This window comes from Pseudophryne corroboree, chromosome 8, assembly GCF_028390025.1.
Source record: "Pseudophryne corroboree isolate aPseCor3 chromosome 8, aPseCor3.hap2, whole genome shotgun sequence".
In the NCBI taxonomy this organism is placed as follows: Eukaryota; Metazoa; Chordata; class Amphibia; order Anura; family Myobatrachidae; genus Pseudophryne; species Pseudophryne corroboree.
The window spans coordinates 397,131,198-397,158,824 of NC_086451.1; the positions used below are offsets into that span (position 1 = coordinate 397,131,198).

Genomic DNA, 27,627 nt, shown 5'->3' on the forward strand with positions numbered 1-27,627 from the left:
TATCTGCTGCATTGTTGTGACCAGTATGTATACTGTACTGTGCGACGTGTGTTATACACCTGGTGATTTTATACATCCTGTAATCTGTACTGAGCAATGTGTGAAATACACCTGGGGATTATATACCCTGTATACTGTACTGTGAGGCTTGTGATACACCTGATTATACACCCTTTATACTGTACTGTGCAACGTTTGTGATACACCTGGTAATTATACATCCTGTAATCTGTACTGAGCGATGTGTGAGATACACCTGGGGATTATACACCCTATATACTGTACTGAGCGATGTGTGAGATACACCTGGTGATTATACATCCTGTAATCTGCACTGAGCGATGTGTGAGATACACCTGGGGATTATACACCCTATGTACTGTCTTGAGCGATGTGTGAGATACACCTGGGGATTATACACCCTATATACTGTACTGAGCGATGTGTGAGATACACCTGGGGATTATACACCCCAGGTGTATCTGATTTGGACCAATAATACCATTGATTAGAACGAATAATTCCTGTGATATTGAGGTGTTTGTGTCGCTTAGCTTAGCCATCCAGCGACCACAGTGCACCTCTTTTTCTCTTTTCTTTGCATCATGTGCTGTTTGGGGACTATTTTTTTAAGTGCCTTCCTGTGTGACACTTACGTATATGTCCAGTGGTACTGCCATTTGATATAATTCCCAACATTACTGCCATTTAATTCCAGTGATTTTGTCATTTTCTTCCAGTGATATGGACCAATAATACCATTGATTAGAACGAATAATTCCAGTGATTTTGTCATTTTTTTCCAGTGATTTGGACCAATAATACCATTGATTAGAACGAATAATTCCTGTGATTTTGTCATTTTCTTCCAGTGATTTGGACCAATAATACCATTGATTAGAACGAATAATTCCTGTGAATTTGTCATTTTCTTCCAGTGATTTGGACCAATAATACCATTGATTAGAACGAATAATTCCTGTGATTTTGTCATTTTCTTCCAGTGATTTGGACCAATAATACCATTGATTAGAACGAATAATTCCTGTGATTTTGTCATTTTCTTCCAGTGATTTGGAGCAATAATACCATTGATTAGAACGAATAATTCCTGTGATATTGAGGTGTTTGTGTCGCTTAGCTTAGCCATCCTGCGACCACAGTGCACCTCTTTTTCTCTTTTCTTTGCATCATTTGCTGTTTGGGGCCAATTTTTTTAAGTGCCATCCTGTCTGACACTGCAGTGCCACTCCTAGATGGGCCAGGTGTTTGTGCCGGCCACTTGGGTCGCTTAGCTTAGTCATCCAGCGACCTCGGTGCAAATTTTAGGACTAAAAATAATATTGTGAGGTGTTCAGAATAGACTGGAAATGAGTGAAAATTATGGTTATTGAGGTTAATAATAATATGGGATCAAAATTACCCCCAAATTCTATGATTTAAGCTGTTTTTGAGGGTTTTTGAAAAAAAACACCCGAATCCAAAACACACCCGAATCCGCCAAAAAATTTTAAGGGAGGTTTTGCCAAAATGCGTCTGAATCCAAAACACGGCCGCGGAACCGAATCCAAAACCAAAACACAAAACCCAAAAAATTTCCGGTGCACATCTCTACTTAAAAGTGGTGTGGTGACTATTGGTATAAATGAGTTTGAAGCAACCTATACTGTCACAAGTTGCAAATCTCAGCTTATGTTACCCATATGGGATGTCAGACAATATGAATTCTGTATTATACAGGCTGTATACAAAAATTATATTACAGTGCTGTAATCAATGTAAAGTTGCTTCCAGATACAATTATTTTTAAAAACTATGATCCTTATGTCTACATAATCTAGTGCTTTTTTGAGCAAAAATAAAAGTAATAGTTTATATGGTTTAAAATACAAATCTCACTATCTAACATACACGGTGATTCAAAAGTCGCAGTACACCCTTTTGTTTCAAAAACTGTGCATGAAATGGGAAAACTGAATACTCCAGTAAGGTATGGGTGAAGTGGGTAAAGATATTTAGGGTATGTACCAAACAAGGGCGCCATCTTGAAACTGGGCACCTTGAATCTAAGTCAGTGTTTTCAAATGGCAAGGTGGTCATGTAACATGTCAGACAACATCAGAAATTGCTGAAAAGTTTATTGCTGCAAACAGATTTGAAATAGCAGTTATGGTTTAAAAGTTACAACACTTTGTTTGTCGCAGGTAACTTAAGATGGCTGAGACAAAAGATTAGAGAATTGAAGTAATTTTGAAACAAAAGGGTGTACTGCGACTTTGGAATCACCCTGTATTTACTTTTATATCCCGCCCAGGGCTGGATTAAGGATAGTGGGGGCCCAGTGGCAACAAAGTTGTGGGAGCCCCAGTAGTAAAATTGCTGATAAACACTCACACCACCCCCATGTGTAACACACACACACACACACACACCACACACACATACACACACACACACACACACACACACACACACAGACCTGGACTAATATAGCGTCAATGTGACAAAGCAACAACTCTCACAACAATAGCAATTTTTAAGCAAAAGTATAACTTTAAAATAAAATCTATAAGTATGTTATACAGAAGTATATATTTTAAAAATAATCTACATTGCTATTGATGCAAATTTTAGCTACAGTAAATCACATTTCTCTTACGTCCTAGAGGATGCTGGGGACTCCAAAAGGACCATGGGGTATAGACGATATCCGCAGGAGCTTGGGCATACTAAAAAGACTTTGACTGGGTGTGAACTGGCTCCTTCCTCTATGCCCCTCCTCCAGACCTCAGTTAGACTTTGTGCCCAGGACTGACTGGACACTCACTAGGGGAGCTCTCCTGAGTTTCTCTAGAAAATACTTTTGTTAGGTTTTTTATTTTCATGGAGACCTGCTGGCTACAGGCTCTCTGCTTCGTGGGACTGAGGGGAGAGAAGTCAGACCTACTTCTTCTTAGTTAAGCGCTCTGCTTCTTAGGCTACTGGACACCATTAGCTCCAGAGGGTTCGATCACTTGGTGCGCCTAGCTGCTTGTTCCCGAAGCTGCGCCGTTACCCCCCCTCACAGAAGCCAGCAGAAAGAAGCCGGGTGAGTAATAGAAGGCAGAAGACTTCAGTGACGGCAGAAGACTTCAGTAACGGAGGTACAGCGCAGCGGTAGCGCTGCGCTCCATGCTCCCACCACACACTTCACCAACGGCACTCACATGGTGCAGGGTGTTGGGGGGGCGCCCTGGGCAGCATGTTACTGGGTCTGGGAAGCTAGCAGAAGGCTTTTCGGTGCCTCTGCACTGTTTTTCATACCCCTGCCAGCATTTTCATTTTCAAATTTAAGCGGGCTGAAGCGCGCCAGGAAGGGGCGGGGCTTAGCCGCGCAGCTCACAAGCGCCATTTCTACTCATACACGCCGCTGCATGAGACGCTGTCCCGGGACCTCCTAGCTCCACTACAAGTAACAGGGAGCTAATCGAGGGGGGGGGGGCACAGTTATTGGTGCATATTTATTGTTATTTATAGCAGCGCTTTAACATATATTCTTGGTGGGATATATGGGCGCTGGGGTGTGAGCTGGCATACTCCCTCTGTGTTTCTCTATCCAGGCTTCCTTGTGGGTCTGTCCCCTAGCTGAGGCAGTGTGTGTGTGTCGGTGTGTCGATACTCCGTGTCGGCATGTCTGAGGCTGAGTGTTATTCCCAGGAGGAGGTTGCTGGGGGTGCAGATGTGGGGCTGGAGTTGGCTCACAATGTACGCTTAATACAAATGTGGCCTCTTTGTCTACAAGGTTAGATAAATCCGAGTCTCAGACACAGGTGTGGAGGAAATCCATGGAGGATGCTTTGTCTCAGGAGCAGGCCCCATCAGGGTCGCAAAAGCGGCCGTTTACCCAGTTGGTAGATACGGATACCGACACGGATTCTGATTCCGATGTCGACTTCACTGAGGCAGCTTTACATCCGAGGTTAATTAAGAGTATTCAGTACATGATTGTGGCGATAAAATATGTTTTACATATTTCTGACGAACCTGCGGTGCAGGAAACAAGGATTTGTTTGTTCAAAGGGAAAAAGTCTGAGGTGAAGTTTCCCCCCTCTCATGAAATGAATACTCTTTGTGAAAAGGCTTGGGAGTCGCCGGATAAGAGGTGGCAGATTCCCAAGAGAATTGACATGGCATATCCTTTCTCCTCTGATGACAGGGAAAAATGGGAGTCGTCTCCGAATGTCGACAAGGCTCTATCCGTTTGTCTAAGAAGGTGGCGCTTCCATCCCCTGACACGGCAGCTCTCAAGGATCCGGCGGATCGCAAGTTGGAGACGTCGCTGAAGTCCATTTTCGTTAATACTGGTGCATTGCCATCTGATATGGATACCCTTGATAAAGATAATGTTCTTTTGACTCTTGGTTATATCAAGGATGCTGCAGATTACCTGAAGGATGTGGCGAGGGATGTTGGTCTCTTGGGATCAAGAGCCAATGCCATGGCGATCTCGGCCAGGAGGGCGCTGTGGATCCATCAATGGAATGCTGATGCCGACTCCAAGAGAGCTATGGAAGCTCTCCCCTTCAAAGGTAATGTCCTGTTTGGTGATGGCTTGGCTGACCTGGAGTCTACCGCGACTGCGGGTAAGTCGTCTTTCCTTCCATATGTTCCCACACAACAGAAAAAGGCACCACATCAGCAGATGCAGTCCTTTCGTCTGAATAAATACAAGCGTGGAAAAGGTTTGTCCTTCCTCGCTTCAAAGGGTAGAGGAAGGGGAAGAAAATCGCCTGCAGTGTCCGGCGCCCAGGACCAAAAGTCCTCCCCTGCCACTACCAAGTCCTCCACAGGATGCTGGGGCTTCCTTGGGGGAGTCCGGACCGGTGGGGGGCCGTCTGCGGATCTTCAGTCAGGTCTGGCTTTATTCAGGCCTGGATCCTTGGGTCCTAGAGATAGTGTCTCAGGGATACAAGCTGGAGTTTCAGGAGGTGCCCCCTCACCGGTTCTTCATTTTGGCCTTACCAGTGCCTCTTCCGGACAGGGAGGTGGTGAAGGCAGCAATACAAAAGTTGTGTCAACAGAGGGTCATTGTTCCCGTTCCCCCGTCACAACGAGAGCCTCTTTGTCGTACCGAAACCGGACGGTTCGGTCAGACCAATTCTGAACCTAAAATCCCTCAATCCATACTTGAAAGTTTTCAAGTTCAAGATGGAATCTCTTCGAGCTGTGATCTCCAGCCTAGAAGGGGGGGATTTTATGGCGTCAGTCAACATAAAGGATGCCTACTTACATGTCCCGATATATCCTCCGCATCAAGCCTTCCTCAGGTTTGCGATACAGGATTCTCATTACCAATTGCAGACATTGCCGTTTGGGCTTTCCATGGCCCCGAGGATTTTCACCAAGGTTATGGCAGAAATGATGGTTTTCCTTCGCAAGCAAGGGGTTACAATTGTCCCGTACTTGGACGATCTCCTGATAAAGGCGAGATCCAAGGAACAGTTGCTGAGAAATGTGAATTTGTCTCTGTCGGTTCTGCGACAACACGGTTGGGTGCTAAATTTGCCAAAATCTCAGTTGATTCCGACCACTCTGCTGCCCTTTCTGGGCATGATTCTGGACACGGAGTTACGGAGAGTGTTTCTTCCAGAAGACAAAGCTCTGGAACTGCAGACGATGGTCAGGGAGCTTCTAAGGCCGACAAGTGTGTCGATTCAGCAATGTACTCGGGTTCTGGGAAAAATGGTTGCGGCGTACAAAGCCATTCCGTTTGGCAGGTTTCACGCCCTGGTGTTTCAGTGGGATCTGCTGAGCAAATGGTCCGGGTCTCACCTGCACATGCACCTGAAGATAAGTCTATCTCCCAGGGCCAGGTTTTCTCTCCTGTGGTGGCTACAAAGTTCTCACCTTCTAGACGGACGCCAGTTCGGTATCCAGGACTGGGTACTACTTACAACAGATGCAAGTCTCCGCGGCTGGGGCGCAGTCACCCAAGGAAGAAATTTCCAGGGAAAATAATCGCTCCAGGAATCTTGTCTCCACATAAATGTTCTCAAGTCAAGAGCCATTTACAACAGCCTGCTACAAGCAAGAAACCTTCTGATACAGTCGGACAACATAACAGCGATGGCGCACATAAACCGTCAAGGCGGAACAAGGAGTAGGGCGGCAATGGCGGAGGCCACAAGAATCCTTCGCTGGGCCGAGCAACACGTGAGCGCTCTGTCAGCAGTCTTCCTTCCGGGAATGGACAACTGGGAAGCAGACTTCCTCAGCAGATACGATCTCCATCCGGGAGAGTGGGCTCTTCATCAAGAGGTATTTGCAGAAGTGACAAAGATTTGGGGAATTCCGCTGATCGTCATGATGGCGTCTCGCCTCAACAAGAAGCTTCCGAGGTATTGTTCCAGGTCAAGGGACCCTCAAGCCAGTGCAGTGGATGCCCTGGTGACTCCGTAGGTGTTCCAGTCGGTGTATGTGTTCCCTCTACTTCCTCTCATTCCAAAGGTGCTGGGAATCATTTGACGAGCAAGGGTTCAGGCGATTCTTGTCGTTCCAGATTGGCCGAGAAGGGCCTGGTATCCGGCCCTTCAGGAATTACTTGTGCAAGATCCTTGGACGCTTCCTCTAAGAGAGGACCTGTTATTGCAGGGACCATGCGTGTTTTCAGACTTACCGCGGCTACGATTGACGGCATGGAAGTTGAGCGCCAAATCCTAGCTCGAAAGGGTATTCCCGGGGAGGTCATCCCTACTCTCCTTAAAGCTAGGAAGGAGGTTCCGGCAAAACATTATCACCGTATTTGGATAAAGTATGTTTCATGGTGTGAGACTAAGACTGCTCCTGCGGAAGAATTTCACTTGGGTCGGTTTCTCCATTTTTTGCAGGCAGGCGTTGATGCAGGCCTAAAATTGGGTTCCATCAAAGTGCAGATTTCGGCTTTATCTATTTTCTTTCAAAAGGAATTGGCTGTCCTCCTAGAGGTTCAGACTTTTGTGAAGGGAGTGATGCATATCCATCCTCCGTTTGTGCCCCCGGTGGCACCATGGGATCTTGACGTGGTGTTGCAGTTTCTGATGTCTTACTCGTTTGAACTAGGGATGTGCACTTGAAATTTTTCGGGTTTTGTGTTTTGGTTTTGGGTTCGGATCCGCGGCCGTGTTTTGGGTTCGACCGCGTTTTGGCAAAACCTCACCGAATTTTTTTTGTCGGATTCGGGTGTGTTTTGGATTCGGGTGTTTTTTTCAAAAAACCCTAAAAAACAGCTTAAATCATAGAATTTGGGGGTCATTTTGATCCCAAAGTATTATTAACCTCAAAAACCATAATTTCCACTCATTTTCAGTCTATTCTGAATACCTCACACCTCACAATATTATTTTTAGTCCTAAAATTTGCACCGAGGTCGCTGGATGACTAAGCTAAGCGACCCTAGTGGCCGACACAAACACCTGGCCCATCTAGGAGTGGCACTGCAGTGTCACGCAGGATGGCCCTTCCAAAAAACACTCCCCAAACAGCACATGACGCAAAGAAGAAAAAAAGAGGCGCAATGAGGTAGCTGTGTGAGTAAGATAAGCGACCCTAGTGGCCGACACAAACACCTGGCCCATCTAGGAGTGTCACTGCAGTGTCACGCAGGATGGCCCTTCCAAAAAACACTCCCCAAACAGCACATGACGCAAAGAAGAAAAAAAGAGGCGCAATGAGGTAGCTGTGTGAGTAAGATAAGCGACCCTAGTGGCCGACACAAACACCTGGCCCATCTAGGAGTGGCACTGCAGTGTCACGCAGGATGGCCCTTCCAAAAAACACTCCCCAAACAGCACATGACGCAAATAAAAATGAAAGAAAAAAGAGGTGCAAGATGGAATTGTCCTTGGGCCCTCCCACCCACCCTTATGTTGTATAAACAGGACATGCACACTTTAACCAACCCATCATTTCAGTGACAGGGTCTGCCACACGACTGTGACTGAAATGACGGTTTGGTTTGGACCCCCACCGAAAAAGAAGCAATTAATCTCTCCTTGCACAAACTGGCTCTACAGAGGCAAGATGTCCACCTCATCATCATCCTCCGATATATCACCGTGTACATCCCGCTCCTCACAGATTATCAATTCGTCCCCACTGGAATCCACCATCTCAGCTCCCTGTGTACTTTGTGGAGGCAATTGCTGCTGGTCAATGTCTCCACGGAGGAATTGATTATAATTCATTTTAATGAACATCATCTTCTCCACATTTTCTGGAAGTAACCTCGTACGCAGATTGCTGACAAGGTGAGCGGCGGCACTAAACACTCTTTCGGAGTACACACTTGTGGGAGGGCAACTTAGGTAGAATAAAGCCAGTTTGTGCAAGGGCCTCCAAATTGCCTCTTTTTCCTGCCAGTATAAGTACGGACTGTGTGACGTGCCTACTTGGATGCGGTCACTCATATAATCCTCCACCATTCTTTCAATGGGGAGAGAATCATATGCAGTGACAGTAGACGACATGTCCGTAAACGTTGTCAGGTCCTTCAGTCCGGACCAGATGTCAGCATCAGCAGTCGCTCCAGACTGCCCTGCATCACCGCCAGCGGGTGGGCTCGGAATTCTGAGCCTTTTCCTCGCACCCCCAGTTGCGGGAGAATGTGAAGGAGGAGATGTTGACAGGTCGCGTTCCGCTTGACTTGACAATTTTGTCACCAGTAGGTCTTTGAACCCCAGCAGACTTGTGTCTGCCGGAAAGAGAGATCCAAGGTAGGTTTTAAATCTAGGATCGAGCACGGTGGCCAAAATGTAGTGCTCTGATTTCAACAGATTGACCACCCGTGAATCCTTGTTAAGCGAATTAAGGGCTCCATCCACAAGTCCCACATGCCTAGCGGAATCGCTCCCTTTTAGCTCCTCCTTCAATGCCTCCAGCTTCTTCTGCAAAAGCCTGATGAGGGGAATGACCTGACTCAGGCTGGCAGTGTCTGAACTGACTTCACGTGTGGCAAGTTCAAAAGGTTGCAGAACCTTGCACAACGTTGAAATCATTCTCCACTGCGCTTGAGACAGGTACATTCCACCTCCTATATCGTGCTCAATTGTATAGGCTTGAATGGCCTTTTGCTGCTCCTCCAACCTCTGAAGCATATAGAGGGTTGAATTCCACCTCGTTACCACTTCTTGCTTCAGATGATGGCAGGGCAGGTTCAGGCGTTTTTGGTGGTGCTCCAGTCTTCTGTACGTGGTGCCTGTACGCCGAAAGTGTCCCGCAATTCTTCTGGCCACCGACAGCATCTCTTGCACGCCCCTGTCGTTTTTTAAAAAATTCTGCACCACCAAATTCAAGGTATGTGCAAAACATGGGACGTGCTGGAATTTGCCCATATTTAATGCACACACAATATTGCTGGCGTTGTCCGATGCCACAAATCCACAGGAGAGTCCAATTGGGGTAAGCCATTCCGCGATGATCTTCCTCAGTTGCCGTAAGAGGTTTTCAGCTGTGTGCGTATTCTGGAAACCGGTGATACAAAGCGTAGCCTACCTAGGAAAGAGTTGGCGTTTGCGAGATGCTGCTACTGGTGCCGCCGCTGCTGTTCTTGCGGCGGGAGTCCATACATCTACCCAGTGGGCTGTCACAGTCATATAGTCCTGACCCTGCCCTGCTCCACTTGTCCACATGTCCGTGGTTAAGTGGACATTGGGTACAACTGCATTTTTTAGGACACTGGTGAGTCTTTTTCTGACGTCCGTGTACATTATCGGTATCGCCTGCCTAGAGAAGTGGAACCTAGATGGTATTTGGTAACGGGGGCACACTGCCTCAAGAAATTGTCTAGTTCCCTGTGAACTAACGGCGGATACCGGACGCACGTCTAACACCAACATAGTTGTCAAGGCCTCAGTTATCCGCTTTGCAATAGGATGACTGCTGTGATATTTCATCTTCCTCGCAAAGGACTGTTGGACAGTCAATTGCTTGGTGGAAGTAGTAAAAGTGGGCTTACGACTTCCCCTCTGGGATGACCATCGACTCCCAGCAGCAACAACAGCAGCGCCAGCAGCAGTAGGCGTTACACGCAAGGATGCATCGGAGGAATCCCAGGCAGGAGAGGACTCGTCAGAATTGCCAGTGACATGGCATGCAGGACTATTGGCATTCCTGGGGAAGGAGGAAATTGACACTGAGGGAGTTGGTGGGGTGGTTTGCGTGAGCTTGGTTACAAGAGGAAGGGATTTACTGGTCAGTGAACTGCTTGCGCTGTCGCCCAAAGTTATTGAACTTGTCACTGACTTATTATAAATGCGCTGCAGGTGACGTATAAGGGAGGATGTTCCGAGGTGGTTAACGTCCTTACCCCTACTTATTACAGCTTGACAAAGGCAACACACGGCTTGACAAATGTTGTCCGCATTTCTGGTGAAATACTTCCACACCGAAGAGCTGATTTTTTTGGTATTTTCACCAGGCATGTCAACGGCCCTATTCCTCCCACGGACAACAGGTGTCTCCCCGGGTGCCTGACTTAAACAAACCACCTCACCATCAGAATCCTCCTTGTCACCACCGAGCAAGGCGGGAAGATCCGAGTCGCTCGGCCCCGTGTAAAAAAACATGAAGTTCGGGCGGGTTCGGATTCCGAGGAACCGAACACGCTCATCCCTAGTTTGAACCTCTGCGTAAGGTTGAGTTGAAGTTTCTCACTTGGAAGATAGTCATGCTGCTGGCTCTGGCGTCTGCCAGGCAAGTGTCAGCGTTGGCGGCCCTATCTCATAAGAGTCCGTACTTGATCTTCTCCTGGTCCGTAGAGGATGCTGGGCGCCCATCCCAGTGCGGACTCTTACTTGCAGTGTATTCTTGCTGGTTAACTTAGTTTACACACGGGTTGTGTACTTGTTGTTTCAGCTTGTTGCTGTGTTACTTCATACTGTTATCTGGTTTACGGTTACTCCGGTTGTACAGTATGGTTGTGGTGTGGGCTGGTATGTTTTTAGCCATTAGTTTAAACAAAAATCCTTTCCTCTAAATATCCGTCTCTCCTGGGCACAGTTCCTATAACTGAGGTCTGGATGAGGGGCATAGAGGGAGGAGCCAGTTCACACCCAGTCAAAGTCTTTTTAGTGTGCCCAAGCTCCTGCGGATCCCGTCTATACCCCATGGTCCTTTTGGAGTCCCCAGCATCCTCTACGGACTAGGAGAAAAGGATTTACCGGTAGGTACTAAAATCCTATTTTAAATGGTATGTCATTTGTGCACAGGACCACATAAGTCATAGGGACGGATGTTGTAACGCCTGAGTTTGGTGGCTGTGTGGGATGCCGGCCAAACTCTGATGTTTTTTTTAAACGGGCAATCACTTACAAGGCAAAACCATGATATCAGATCAAGACTGCTGCAGGGTGACCCATAGCTGACTGAGAAACTTTTTCTTATCTTTCCTCTTTTCATTGTTTAGGTGTCTATCTTCATGCCCAGTTCCCCCTGCCTTCAATTTCCATTTTCCAATCACACACAGTGAAATTGAGTGCACTATTGTTATCCTTAGTTATGTTTAATTAATATAGTGTGTGATGAATGGTACAGGGGGCAGGATGTACTAAAATGAAAATGCGTCAATAACCCCTTTTTTGTTTGTTTTTTACCACATTTTTGAATGTACTTACCTCCATCCGCCGGGTCTACGCCGCGCAGGGTAATGCCAATTTTTGCTGGCATTACTCTGTAAAAGCCTATGTGGAGAGGTTTCCATTACTGAACCTTCCCAGCAACCCCTGCGGAAGTCCAGCAGCTGCAGTGTATGATGAAGGACAGCTCTGATCGCAAGAGATGTCCTTCGCAATACTAATCACATGTTAGTACATATGCGATTAGTGACGGCGTGATGTGTGGCAGGATGTACCACATCAGGTTGGTACATACCACCCTCCAGGGTGCTACATTATATGCTGTACATCAGAGGCAGAACTCTGGAAGGCAATGGAGTCAGCTGCCGCCGGGCTCCTGCTTTGAAGGGGGGCACCTCTCCTCCTGTTCCGTGTGTTCAGTGACATTAATCAATTACGTTAAATGACAGCAGCCGGTATCTCTTCTGTAGCCGACTTCCCCACTAGTCACTACACCTTACAGATCACACCCTCTTTATTATAGATACACTGGAAGCAGGCACCTTACTGATGAAGCTATTTGCTCCTATAAAGGAAGCATGAGAATTCTAACTATATGATGTTATTTCTCAGACAATTACAAGTAACTTCATATACTGTAGTTAGAATTCTCATACTTCCTATGCAAGAGCAGATATCTCCATCAGTAAGGTGCATGTTTCCAGTGTAATAGGTTGTGGGTTCTAATCCTGGATATGTCACTTGCAAATTAATTGTCAGAGAAATAATCAGCATTGTGAGTGACTGAGCAGATCTTCGTAGTGTGTGGCTGGACCCCTACATATATATTTATTTTAAAAAAATGATTATATTGCCTTTGAAGACACAAAAGATATTTGTCCAAATTTTGATCCTTTGACCACACTGTACCCCTGATGAAGTCTGTAGGATGAAACGCATTGGATTAGGACAGTGTCTCTGTCATTGCTTCAAGAAAGAACATTTACTGTTTTTTGATTGAAATGGAATAATATCAATACAACTATTGTCTGTACAAATACATCTTATTGTCAACCTGGGCAAATTGTCAAACAGTTTTTACCAATTGTATGTTTTAAATAACAATAAAACTTCAATTTTAAGATTGTATTAGTAAACTTGTACATATCAAAGGACGACAAGCTCCCTGGGGAAATCTTTTCTTTTTATATATATATATATATATATATATATATATATATATATTAGAGATGAGCGGGTTCGGTTTCTCTGAATCCGACCCGCCCGAACTTCATGTTTTTTTTCACGGGTCCGAGCGACTCGGATCTTCCCGCCTTGCTCGGTTAACCCGAGCGCGCCCGAACGTCATCATGACGCTGTCGGATTCTCGCGAGGCTCGGATTCTATCGCGAGACTCGGATTCTATATAAGGAGCCGCGCGTCGCCGCCATTTTCACACGTGCATTGAGATTGATAGGGAGAGGACGTGGCTGGCGTCCTCTCCATTTAGATTAGGGTTGAGAGAGAGAGAGAGAGATTGACCTGAGGCTGTGATACTGTAGAAGAGAGTGCAGAGTTTAGTGACTGACGACCACAGTGACCACCAGACAGTGCAGTTGTTTGTTTTATTTAATATATCCGTTCTCTGCCTGAAAAAAACGATACACACAGTGACTCAGTCACATACCATATCTGTGTGCACTGCTCAGCCCAGTGTGCTGCATCAATGTATATATATATCTGACTGTGCTCAGCTCACACAGCTTATAATTGTGGGGGAGACTGGGGAGCACTGCAGTGCCAGTTATAGGTTATAGCAGGAGCCAGGAGTACATAATATTATATTAAAATTAAACAGTGCACACTTTTGCTGCAGGAGTGCCACTGCCAGTGTGACTAGTGACCAGTGACCTGACCACCAGTATATATAATATTAGTAGTATACTATCTCTTTATCAACCAGTCTATATTAGCAGCAGACACAGTACAGTGCGGTAGTTCACGGCTGTGGCTACCTCTGTGTCGGCACTCGGCAGCCCGTCCATAATTGTATATACCACCTAACCGTGGTTTTTTTTTCTTTCTTTATACATACATACTAGTTACGAGTATACTATCTCTTTATCAACCAGTCTATATATTAGCAGCAGACACAGTACAGTGCGGTAGTTCACGGCTGTGGCTACCTCTGTGTCGGCACTCGGCAGCCCGTCCATAATTGTATATACCACCTAACCGTGGTTTTTTTTTCTTTCTTTATACATACATACTAGTTACGAGTATACTATCTCTTTATCAACCAGTCTATATATTAGCAGCAGACACAGTACAGTGCGGTAGTTCACGGCTGTGGCTACCTCTGTGTCGGCACTCGGCAGCCCGTCCATAATTGTATATACCACCTAACCGTGTTTTTTTTTTCTTTCTTTATACATACATACTAGTTACGAGTATACTATCTCTTTATCAACCAGTCTATATTAGCAGCAGACACAGTACAGTGCGGTAGTTCACGGCTGTGGCTACCTCAGTGTCGGCACTCGGCAGTCCGTCCATAATTGTATATACCACCTAACCGTGGTTTTTTTTTCTTTCTTTATACATACATACTAGTTACGAGTATACTATCTCTTTATCAACCAGTCTATATATTAGCAGCAGACACAGTACAGTGCGGTAGTTCACGGCTGTGGCTACCTCTGTGTCGGCACTCGGCAGCCCGTCCATAATTGTATATACCACCTAACCGTGGTTTTTTTTTCTTTCTTTATACATACATACTAGTTACGAGTATACTATCTCTTTATCAACCAGTCTATATTAGCAGCAGACACAGTACAGTGCGGTAGTTCACGGCTGTGGCTACCTCTGTGTCGGCACTCGGCAGCCCATCCATAATTGTATATACCACCTAACCGTGTTTTTTTTTTCTTTCTTTATACATACATACTAGTTACGAGTATACTATCTCTTTATCAACCAGTCTATATATTAGCAGCAGACACAGTACAGTGCGGTAGTTCATGGCTGTGGCTACCTCTGTGTCGGCACTCGGCAGCCCGTCCATAATTGTATATACCACCTAACCGTGGTTTTTTTTTCTTTCTTTATACATACATACTAGTTACGAGTATACTATCTCTTTATCAACCAGTCTATATATTAGCAGCAGACACAGTACAGTGCGGTAGTTCACGGCTGTGGCTACCTCTGTGTCGGCACTCGGCAGCCCGTCCATAATTGTATATACCACCTAACCGTGGTTTTTTTTTCTTTCTTTATACATACATACTAGTTACGAGTATACTATCTCTTTATCAACCAGTCTATATATTAGCAGCAGACACAGTACAGTGCGGTAGTTCACGGCTGTGGCTACCTCTGTGGCGGCACTCGGCAGCCCGTCCATAATTGTATATACCACCTAACCGTGTTTTTTTTTTCTTTCTTTATACATACATACTAGTTACGAGTATACTATCTCTTTATCAACCAGTCTATATTAGCAGCAGACACAGTACAGTGCGGTAGTTCACGGCTGTGGCTACCTCTGTGTCGGCACTCGGCAGCCCGTCCATAATTGTATATACCACCTAACCGTGGTTTTTTTTTCTTTCTTTATACATACATACTAGTTACGAGTATACTATCTCTTTATCAACCAGTCTATATATTAGCAGCAGACACAGTACAGTGCGGTAGTTCACGGCTGTGGCTACCTCTGTGTCGGCACTCGGCAGCCCGTCCATAATTGTATATACCACCTAACCGTGGTTTTTTTTTCTTTCTTTATACATACATACTAGTTACGAGTATACTATCTCTTTATCAACCAGTCTATATATTAGCAGCAGACACAGTACAGTGCGGTAGTTCACGGCTGTGGCTACCTCTGTGTCGGCACTCGGCAGCCCGTCCATAATTGTATATACCACCTAACCGTGGTTTTTTTTTCTTTCTTTATACATACATACTAGTTACGAGTATACTATCTCTTTATCAACCAGTCTATATTAGCAGCAGACACAGTACAGTGCGGTAGTTCACGGCTGTGGCTACCTCTGTGTCGGCACTCGGCAGCCCGTCCATAATTGTATATACCACCTAACCGTGTTTTTTTTTTCTTTCTTTATACATACATACTAGTTACGAGTATACTATCTCTTTATCAACCAGTCTATATATTAGCAGCAGACACAGTACAGTGCGGTAGTTCATGGCTGTGGCTACCTCTGTGTCGGCACTCGGCAGCCCGTCCATAATTGTATATACCACCTAACCGTGGTTTTTTTTTCTTTCTTTATACATACATACTAGTTACGAGTATACTATCTCTTTATCAACCAGTCTATATATTAGCAGCAGACACAGTACAGTGCGGTAGTTCACGGCTGTGGCTACCTCTGTGTCGGCACTCGGCAGCCCGTCCATAATTGTATATACCACCTAACCGTGGTTTTTTTTTCTTTCTTTATACATACATACTAGTTACGAGTATACTATCTCTTTATCAACCAGTCTATATATTAGCAGCAGACACAGTACAGTGCGGTAGTTCACGGCTGTGGCTACCTCTGTGGCGGCACTCGGCAGCCCGTCCATAATTGTATATACCACCTAACCGTGTTTTTTTTTTCTTTCTTTATACATACATACTAGTTACGAGTATACTATCTCTTTATCAACCAGTCTATATTAGCAGCAGACACAGTACAGTGCGGTAGTTCACGGCTGTGGCTACCTCTGTGTCGGCACTCGGCAGCCCGTCCATAATTGTATATACCACCTAACCGTGGTTTTTTTTTCTTTCTTTATACATACATACTAGTTACGAGTATACTATCTCTTTATCAACCAGTCTATATATTAGCAGCAGACACAGTACAGTGCGGTAGTTCACGGCTGTGGCTACCTCTGTGTCGGCACTCGGCAGCCCGTCCATAATTGTATATACCACCTAACCGTGGTTTTTTTTTCTTTCTTTATACATACATACTAGTTACGAGTATACTATCTCTTTATCAACCAGTCTATATATTAGCAGCAGACACAGTACAGTGCGGTAGTTCACGGCTGTGGCTACCTCTGTGTCGGCACTCGGCAGCCCGTCCATAATTGTATATACCACCTAACCGTGGTTTTTTTTTCTTTCTTTATACATACATACTAGTTACGAGTATACTATCTCTTTATCAACCAGTCTATATTAGCAGCAGACACAGTACAGTGCGGTAGTTCACGGCTGTGGCTACCTCTGTGTCGGCACTCGGCAGCCCGTCCATAATTGTATATACCACCTAACCGTGTTTTTTTTTTCTTTCTTTATACATACATACTAGTTACGAGTATACTATCTCTTTATCAACCAGTCTATATATTAGCAGCAGACACAGTACAGTGCGGTAGTTCATGGCTGTGGCTACCTCTGTGTCGGCACTCGGCAGCCCGTCCATAATTGTATATACCACCTAACCGTGGTTTTTTTTTCTTTCTTTATACATACATACTAGTTACGAGTATACTATCTCTTTATCAACCAGTCTATATTAGCAGCAGACACAGTACAGTGCGGTAGTTCACGGCTGTGGCTACCTCTGTGTCGGCACTCGGCAGCCCGTCCATAATTGTATATACCACCTAACCGTGTTTTTTTTTTCTTTCTTTATACATACATACTAGTTACGAGTATACTATCTCTTTATCAACCAGTCTATATATTAGCAGCAGACACAGTACAGTGCGGTAGTTCACGGCTGTGGCTACCTCTGTGTCGGCACTCGGCAGCCCGTCCATAATTGTATATACCACCTAACCGTGGTTTTTTTTTCTTTCTTTATACATACATACTAGTTACGAGTATACTATCTCTTTATCAACCAGTCTATATTAGCAGCAGACACAGTACAGTGCGGTAGTTCACGGCTGTGGCTACCTCTGTGTCGGCACTCGGCAGCCCGTCCATAATTGTATATACCACCTAACCGTGGTTTTTTTTTCTTTCTTTATACATACATACTAGTTACGAGTATACTATCTCTTTATCAACCAGTCTATATATTAGCAGCAGACACAGTACAGTGCGGTAGTTCACGGCTGTGGCTACCTCTGTGTCGGCACTCGGCAGCCCGTCCATAATTGTATATACCACCTAACCGTGGTTTTTCTTTCTTTCTTTCTTTATACATACATACTAGTTACGAGTATACTATCTCTTTATCAACCAGTCTATATTAGCAGCAGACACAGTACAGTGCGGTAGTTCACGGCTGTGGCTACCTCTGTGTCTGCACTCAGCAGGCAGTCCATAATTGTATACTAGTATCCATCTCCATTGTTTACCTGAGGTGCCTTTTAGTTGTGCCTATTAAAATATGGAGAACAAAAATGTTGAGGTTCCAAAATTAGGGAAAGATCAAGATCCACTTCCACCTCGTGCTGAAGCTGCTGCCACTAGTCATGGCCGAGACGATGAAATGCCAGCAACGTCGTCTGCCAAGGCCGATGCCCAATGTCATAGTACAGAGCATGTCAAATCCAAAACACCAAATATCAGAAAAAAAAGGACTCCAAAACCTAAAATAAAATTGTCGGAGGAGAAGCGTAAACTTGCCAATATGCCATTTACGACACGGAGTGGCAAGGAACGGCTGAGGCCCTGGCCTATGTTCATGGCTAGTGGTTCAGCTTCACATGAGGATGGAAGCACTCAGCCTCTCGCTAGAAAAATGAAAAGACTCAAGCTGGCAAAAGCAGCACAGCAAAGAACTGTGCATTCTTCGAAATCCCAAATCCACAAGGAGAGTCCAATTGTGTCGGTTGCGATGCCTGACCTTCCCAACACTGGACGTGAAGAGCATGCGCCTTCCACCATTTGCACGCCCCCTGCAAGTGCTGGAAGGAGCACCCGCAGTCCAGTTCCTGATAGTCAGATTGAAGATGTCAGTGTTGAAGTACACCAGGATGAGGAGGATATGGGTGTTGCTGGCGCTGGGGAGGAAATTGACAAGGAGGATTCTGATGGTGAGGTGGTTTGTTTAAGTCAGGCACCCGGGGAGACACCTGTTGTCCGTGGGAGGAATATGGCCGTTGACATGCCAGGTGAAAATACCAAAAAATCAGCTCTTCGGTGTGGAGGTATTTCACCAGAAATGCGGACAACAGGTGTCAAGCCGTGTGTTCCCTTTGTCAAGCTGTAATAAGTAGGGGTAAGGACGTTAACCACCTCGGAACATCCTCCCTTATACGTCACCTGCAGCGCATTCATAATAAGTCAGTGACAAGTTCAAAAACTTTGGGTGACAGCGGAAGCAGTCCACTGACCAGTAAATCCCTTCCTCTTGTAACCAAGCTCATGCAAACCACCCCACCAACTCCCTCAGTGTCAACTTCCTCCTTCCCCAGGAATGCCAATAGTCCTGCAGGCCATGTCACTGGCAATTCTGACGAGTCCTCTCCTGCCTGGGATTCCTCCGATGCATCCTTGCGTGTAACGCCTACTGCTGCTGGCGCTGCTGTTGTTGCCGCTGGGTGTCGATGGTCATCCCAGAGGGGAAGTCGTAAGCCCACTTGTACTACTTCCAGTAAGCAATTGACTGTTCAACAGTCCTTTGCGAGGAAGATGAAATATCACAGCAGTCATCCTACTGCAAAGCGGATAACTGAGGCCTTGACAACTATGTTGGTGTTAGACGTGCGTCCGGTATCCGCCGTTAGTTCACAGGGAACTAGACAATTTATTGAGGCAGTGTGCCCCCGTTACCAAATACCATCTAGGTTCCACTTCTCTAGGCAGGCGATACCGAGAATGTACACGGACGTCAGAAAAAGACTCACCAGTGTCCTAAAAAATGCAGTTGTACCCAATGTCCACTTAACCACGGACATGTGGACAAGTGGAGCAGGGCAGGGTCAGGACTATATGACTGTGACAGCCCACTGGGTAGATGTATGGACTCCCGCCGCAAGAACAGCAGCGGCGGCACCAGTAGCAGCATCTCGCAAACGCCAACTCTTTCCTAGGCAGGCTACGCTTTGTATCACCGCTTTCCAGAATACGCACACAGCTGAAAACCTCTTACGGCAACTGAGGAAGATCATCGCGGAATGGCTTACCCCAATTGGACTCTCCTGTGGATTTGTGGCATCAGACAACGCCAGCAATATTGTGTGTGCATTAAATATGGGCAAATTCCAGCACGTCCCATGTTTTGCACATACCTTGAATTTGGTGGTGCAGAATTTTTTAAAAAACGACAGGGGCGTGCAAGAGATGCTGTCGGTGGCCAGAAGAATTGCGGGACACTTTCGGCGTACAGGCACCACGTACAGAAGACTGGAGCACCACCAAAAACTACTGAACCTGCCCTGCCATCATCTGAAGCAAGAAGTGGTAACGAGGTGGAATTCAACCCTCTATATGCTTCAGAGGTTGGAGGAGCAGCAAAAGGCCATTCAAACCTATACAATTGAGCACGATATAGTAGGTGGAATGCACCTGTCTCAAGCGCAGTGGAGAATGATTTCAACGTTGTGCAAGGTTCTGATGCCCTTTGAACTTGCCACACGTGAAGTCAGTTCAGACACTGCCAGCCTGAGTCAGGTCATTCCCCTCATCAGGCTTTTGCAGAAGAAGCTGGAGACATTGAAGGAGGAGCTAACACGGAGCGATTCCGCTAGGCATGTGGGACTTGTGGATGGAGCCCTTAATTCGCTTAACAAGGATTCACGGGTGGTCAATCTGTTGAAATCAGAGCACTACATTTTGGCCACCGTGCTCGATCTTAGATTTAAAGCCTACCTTGGATCTCTCTTTCCGGCAGACACAAGTCTGCTGGGGTTGAAAGACCTGCTGGTGACAAAATTGTCAAGTCAAGCGGAACGCGACCTGTCAACATCTCCTCCTTCACATTCTCCCGCAACTGGGGGTGCGAGGAAAAGGCTCAGAATTCCGAGCCCACCCGCTGGCGGTGATGCAGGGCAGTCTGGAGCGACTGCTGATGCTGACATCTGGTCCGGACTGAAGGACCTGACAACGATTACGGACATGTCGTCTACTGTCACTGCATATGATTCTCTCAACATTGATAGAATGGTGGAGGATTATATGAGTGACCGCATCCAAGTAGGCACGTCACACAGTCCGTACTTATACTGGCAGGAAAAAGAGGCAATTTGGAGGCCCTTGCACAAACTGGCTTTATTCTACCTAAGTTGCCCTCCCACAAGTGTGTACTCCGAAAGAGTGTTTAGTGCCGCCGCTCACCTTGTCAGCAATCGGCGTACGAGGTTACATCCAGAAAATGTGGAGAAGATGATGTTCATTAAAATGAATTATAATCAATTCCTCCGCGGAGACATTGACCAGCAGCAATTGCCTCCACAAAGTACACAGGGAGCTGAGATGGTGGATTCCAGTGGGGACGAATTGATAATCTGTGAGGAGGGGGATGTACACGGTGATATATCGGAGGGTGATGATGAGGTGGACATCTTGCCTCTGTAGAGCCAGTTTGTGCAAGGAGAGATTAATTGCTTCTTTTTTGGGGGGGTCCAAACCAACCCGTCATATCAGTCACAGTCGTGTGGCAGACCCTGTCACTGAAATGATGGGTTGGTTAAAGTGTGCATGTCCTGTTTTGTTTATACAACATAAGGGTGGGTGGGAGGGCCCAAGGACAATTCCATCTTGCACCTCTTTTTTCTTTTCTTTTTCTTTGCATCATGTGCTGATTGGGGAGGGTTTTTTGGAAGGGACATCCTGCGTGACACTGCAGTGCCACTCCTAAATGGGCCCGGTGTTTGTGTCGGCCACTAGGGTCGCTAATCTTACTCACACAGTCAGCTACCTCATTGCGCCTCTTTTTTTCTTTGCGTCATGTGCTGTTTGGGGAGGGTTTTTTGGAAGGGACATCCTGCGTGACACTGCAGTGCCACTCCTAGATGGGCCCGGTGTTTGTGTCGGCCACTAGGGTCGCTAATCTTACTCACACAGCTACCTCATTGCGCCTCTTTTTTTCTTTGCGTCATGTGCTGTTTGGGGATGGTTTTTTGGAAGGGACATCCTGCGTGACACTGCAGTGCCACTCCTAGATGGGCCCGGTGTTTGTGTCGGCCACTAGGGTCGCTAATCTTACTCACACAGCTACCTCATTGCGCCTCTTTTTTTCTTTGCGTCATGTGCTGTTTGGGGAGGGTTTTTTGGAAGGGCCATCCTGCGTGACACGGCAGTGCCACTCCTAGATGGGCCCGGTGTTTGTGTCGGCCACTAGGGTCGCTAATCTTACTCACACAGCTACCTCATTGCGCCTCTTTTTTTCTTTGCGTCATGTGCTGTTTGGGGAGGGTTTTTTGGAAGGGACATCCTGCGTGACACTGCAGTGCCACTCCTAGATGGGCCCGGTGTTTGTGTCGGCCACTAGGGTCGCTTATCTTACTCACACAGCGACCTCGGTGCAAATTTTAGGACTAAAAATAATATTGTGAGGTGTGAGGTATTCAGAATAGACTGAAAATGAGTGTAAATTATGGTTTTTGAGGTTAATAATACTTTGGGATCAAAATGACCACCAAATTCTATGATTTAAGCTGTTTTTTAGTGTTTTTTGAAAAAAACACCCGAATCCAAAACACACCCGAATCCGACAAAAAAAATTCGGTGAGGTTTAGCCAAAACGCGTTCGAACCCAAAACACGGCCGCGGAACCGAACCCAAAACCAAAACACAAAACCCGAAAAATTTCAGGCGCTCATCTCTAATATATATATATATATATATATATGTGGGGGCACTAATATTTTCTTGCCTCCGGGCAACTGGGACAAACTTATGCCACTGCTGTACATCATGTATTATGTGTATGCATAGGTTATGTTTTGGGTGTACTGTAACTATAGTAAAGTGTGCTTTTATGAAATAAGCAATTTTCTATCTAATGTAATATGTATTTTTTTTTTAGAAGCAGTGCATACAGTATGTAGGAATTGCACAAAGGGGGTAATTCCAAGTTGATCGCAGCAGGAATTTTTTTAGCAATTGGGCAAAACCATGTGCACTGCAGGGTGGGCAGATATAACATTTGCAGAGACAGTTAGATTTGGGTGGGTTATTTTGTTTCTGTGCAGGGTAAATACTGGCTGCTTTATTTTTACACTGCAAATTAGATTGCAGATTGAACACACCACACCCAAATCTAACTCTCTCTGCACATGTTAAATCTGCCTCCCCTGCAGTGCACATGGGCCCTCATTCCGAGTCGTTCGCTCTGTAATTTTCTTCGCATCGCAGTGAAATTCCGCTTAGTACGCATGCGCAATATTCGCACTGCGACTGCGCCAAGTAATTTTACAATGAAGATAGTATTTTTACTCACGGCTTTTTCTTCGCTCTGGCGAACGTAGTGTGATTGACAGGAAATGGGTGTTACTGGGCGGAAACAGGCCGTTTTATGGGCGTGTGGATAAAAACGCTACCGTTTCCGGAAAAAACGCAAGAGTGGCCGGAGAAACGGGGGAGTGTCTGGGCGAACGCTGGGTGTGTTTATGACGTCAAACCAGGAACGACAAGCACTGAACTGAACGCAGATGCCGAGTAAGTCTGAAGCTACTCTGAAACTGCTAAGTAGTTTGTAATCGCAATATTGCGAATACATCGGTCGCAATTTTAAGAAGCTAAGATACACTCCCAGTAGGCGTAGGCTTAGCGTGAGCAACTCTGCTAAATTCGCCTTGCGAGCGATCAACTCGGAATGAGGGCCATGGTTTTGCCCAACTGCTAAAAAAATTCCTGCTGCGATCAACTTGGAATTACCCCCAAAATGTGTTACACAGTTTTAATAGCTGCTGCAGTTTACCTTGGGAATACAGAACCCACGGAAGTTCACGTCCCTGGTGGTACATCGAAAAATGCCCATTGGAAAGACATTTGAAATCCTCTGAATCTCATGTAAAACAGCATTCATGTATGGCATCTGGTTCCTATCTTCCACTCTAGGTTGTCGTATTTGGCAAATCACCCGATCAATTTCCTCATGCAATTTATCTGTATATATTAAAATGACAGCAAATATATAATCTATGATCTACATATGATCTCCTTTAAATAAAACGTTAAAGGGAGGCCTTACAATTTCAGTTAGAGACAGAGTTACAGAGAGGGATTAGGCTAAATGAGGAGTTAGGCAAATGGTTAAAAAAGGGGTATGGTCTGTACTGTATAGCAGTAGTACTGAAGGATGAATGAAAAATCTAGTTCATCAAAAGAAGTGGTGAGAAACGTTAAGAGCAAAAACAAGACTTGTGGGCACTAATATACAGTGGGTCTAGAGGCTTCCCTACCTGAGGTAAGATATGGTGCGGGGGCCTTGTTCATTGAGCACCAAAGGCACGGCCGCCTGCGAAAAGGGGCATAGCACAACTATGGCAGGGAGAGCAAGGTGTGTGCCCTGGGCTCCGTGGCAGGCCCAGTGGAATGGGGCGACATCATCCGGAGCATCATACCCGCACCACCCACATCTCCGTCAGCCAATAGCTCCCCCTTTTAACCAATGATTGCCCTACCGTCACACACCTCCGCACACCCGGCCGGCCACAGAAGGAAGAGGGGTGGTGTGGGATTTGTAGTTTCATTTCTACTGCTCAGACTCTGAGCAGTAAAAAAAAACTACAAATCCCATGATGCATTGCACACTCCAAAGATGTCCTTCGCAGGAGCAGGACAGCATGTGAGTTGGGGGCGTGTGTGTGCATGTGATTATGAATGATTTGATGGTGTGTGATTATGAATGGTATAAATGGATTATGCATTGTGGAGTCAGTGACTAGAGAATTAAAAGAATATAGCATGCAGTTTCAAGAAGTTTGTTTACATTCCTGGCTGCAGTTGTTTCATGCTCATATGACTCCGCCACATTTGTCATGTTCCTGTAATGTGTCAGGACATGTGATTCCGGAATTGCTCATTTGTGTGTGTCTTGCTATGTGTGGTAAGAGGTGTGTGTGATACGCCAGTGTGCTGCTGCTATATGTGGTAAGAGGTGTGTGCCAGTGTTCTACTGCTATATGTGGTTAGAGGTGTGTGTGTGTGTGTGTGTGTGTGTGTGTGTGTGTGTGTGTGTGTGTGAGTGAGTGTGTGTGTGTGTGTGTGTGTGTGTGTGCGCATGTGCTGCTGCTATAAGTGGTAAGAGGTCAGTGGCGTAACTAGAAATTTTTCTTCCCCAAGCCAAAAAATTCTCCGGCGCGCCCCCCCCCCATCTCCCAAAATTGGCACTAGCAAAGGGATGAACCAGCGCACGTGTGCCAAAAATGGGCGTGGCTTTGTTGCAATGGGTGTGGCTTCACACAAAGGGGCGTGGTATTGCAGGAAAAGACTACCTTATACCCCAGTTTTGCAACCTGCACGCCCAGACGTTGGCCACCACAGGAAAGAAAAATAATCCTGATTCATGCCCCTTACATTATTTGTCATTTTTCCTCCTTATAGTAATAGTATTATGCCACATACTGCAATGGCCCTTAGACATTATCCCACACACAATAATGCCCATTACACAATATGCCATACACCATAATGCCCCCGACACATTATGCCACACACCGTAATGCCTGTGACACATTATGACAGGAATCGCAATGCCCATTATACATTATGCTACACACTGCAATGCCCCTGATACATTATAGCACATACAATGCCTGTGACACATTATGACACACACCGCAATGACCCTGAGACATTATACCACATACCACAATGCCTATGATATAGTATGCCACACACCGTAATGCCTGACACATTATGCCACACACCGCAATGTCCGTGATACATTATGCCACACACTGCAATGACCCTGAGACATTATACCACATACCACAATGCCCGTGATATAGTATACCACACACCGTAATACCTGTGACACATTATGACACACACTGCAATGTCCGTGACACATTATGCCACACACCGCAATGTCCGTGATACATTATGCCACACACCGCAATGCCCATTACACATTAAGTCCTATAGTAAGGCTTCTAATTACTTTTAAATTACCTGCTCGTTGCCAGGGGTTTCATGCACTGTGTGTCATGCACGTTGCCAGGGGTTTCATGCTCTTGGTTCCATGCACAGTGCCAGGTGTTTTCATGCTCAGGGTGTCATGCTTGTTGCCAGGGGGTTCATGCACTGAGTGTCATGCTCTTTGCCAGGGGTTTCATGCTCTTGGTTCCATACATGGTGCCAGGTGTTTTCATGCTCAGGGTGTCATGCTTGTTGCCAGGGGGTTCATGCACTTGGTGTCATGCTCGTTGCCAGGATTTTCAAGCACTGGGTGTCATGCTCATTGCCAGGGGTTTCATGCACTGGGTGTCATGCTTGTTGCCAGGAGTTTCATGCACTGGGTGTCATGCTCATTGCTAGGGGGTAATGCTTGTTGCTAGGGCAGTGCTCCATATGCCCCCAGTGCCATATATTCACCCACAGTGCCAGGTACACACATGCCCCCAATGCCAAATATGCCCCCCCAAGTGCCAGGTACACATATACCCCCCAGTGTCACATATGCCCCCCAAGTACCAAATATGCTCCCCAAGGTCCAGGTAGCTCCCCCCTGCTCCCCTCCCCCCGCTGCTGTGAAGGAGGGACACGGAGGGCACAGCGCGTGCCTCTCCTGTGTCCCTCCTGCGTCTCCGGCGGGTCTGTTAAATGAAGTGCCAGTTCGTGAGCCAATCAGAGCTCACGAACGGGCACTTCCTTTAATAGACCCACCGGAGACGCAGGAGGGACACAGGAGAGGCGTGCGCTGTGCCCTCCGTGTCCCTCCTTACAGCAGCGGCTAGGGAGACAGCAGATTGACATGTGGACGGCTCGTCCGCATGTCAATCTGCCCTAAATCAGTGGTGGCGCCCCCGCAGCCCTGCGCCTCCAAGCCACCGCGAGGGCTGTGGGGGCAGTAGTTACGCCACTGTAAGAGGTGCATGTGTGTGTGTGTGTATTTGCACAAGTGTACTAGTGCTGTATGTGGTAATAGATGTATGTGAGCCAGTGTGCTGCTGCTATATCTGGTAAGAGGTGTGTGTGTGCGTGTGTGCGCGCCAGTGTGCTGCTGCTATATGTGGTAACAGGATATGGGAGCGAAAAGGAGATGATGATGTGGTTGAGGGAGATGCAGGGGGAGATAGTGTGCCAAGAGACCAAGCAGGGGAACATGATGGTGTGCTAAGAGATGATGTAGGGGAAGATGATAGTGTGCTGAGAGATGATGTAGGGGAAGATGATGGTGTGCTGAGAGATGATACAAGCCAGAGGTGATGGTGTGCTGAGAAATGACACAGAGGGGAGAGGATGGTGTGCTGAGAGACTAAGTAGGGGGAGATGATGGTGTGATTGGAAATGCAGGTGGGAGATGATAGTGTACTGAGAGATGACGCAAGCGGGAGATGATGGTGTGCTGAGAGATGACGCAAGCGGGAGATGATGGTGTGCTGAGAGACGATGCAAGCGGGAGATGATGGTGTGCTGAGAGACGATGTAAGCGGGTGATGATGGTGTGCTGACAGACGATACAAGCAGGAGATGATGGTGTGCTGAGAGATGATACAAATGGGAGATGATGGTGTGCTGAAAGACAATGCAAATGGGAGGTGATGGTGTGCTGAGATGCAGGGGGAGGTGATGGTGTGCTGAGAGATGATGCGAGAGGGAAATGATGGTGTGCTGAGAGACGTAGGCAGGAGATGATGGTGTGCTGAGAGACGATGCAAATGGGAGATGATGGTGTGCTGGAAGACGATGCAAATGGGAGGTGATGGTGTGCTGAGAGACAATGCAAATGGGAGGTGATGGTGTGCTCAGAGATGCAGGAGATGATGGTCTGCTGGGAGACACAGGCAGGAGATGATGGTGTGCAGGGGGGAAGATGCAGGGGGAAAATGGTGTGCTGAGAGACAACGAAGGCAGGAAATAATGGTGTGCTGAGAGACACAAGCAAGAGATGATGGTGTGCTGAGACACAATGCATGGTGTGCTGAGAGATGACACAGGTAGAAGATGGTGGTGTGCTGAGAG

At 46.4% G+C, this 27,627-nt stretch overlaps 1 protein-coding gene across 3 annotated transcripts in view; it reads right to left on the reverse strand.

The window, feature by feature from the left end:
• The window catches only part of LOC134949271 (cytochrome P450 2A6-like), a 192,714-nt gene that overhangs the window by 24,658 nt on the left and 140,429 nt on the right, over positions 1-27,627 (reverse strand). For all 3 annotated transcript variants that reach the window (XM_063937764.1, XM_063937765.1, XM_063937766.1), the window contains exon 7: positions 23,417-23,604. In XM_063937764.1, coding sequence (XP_063793834.1) covers positions 23,417-23,604 — 188 coding nt within the window. The remainder of the gene's footprint in view (positions 1-23,416; positions 23,605-27,627) is intronic.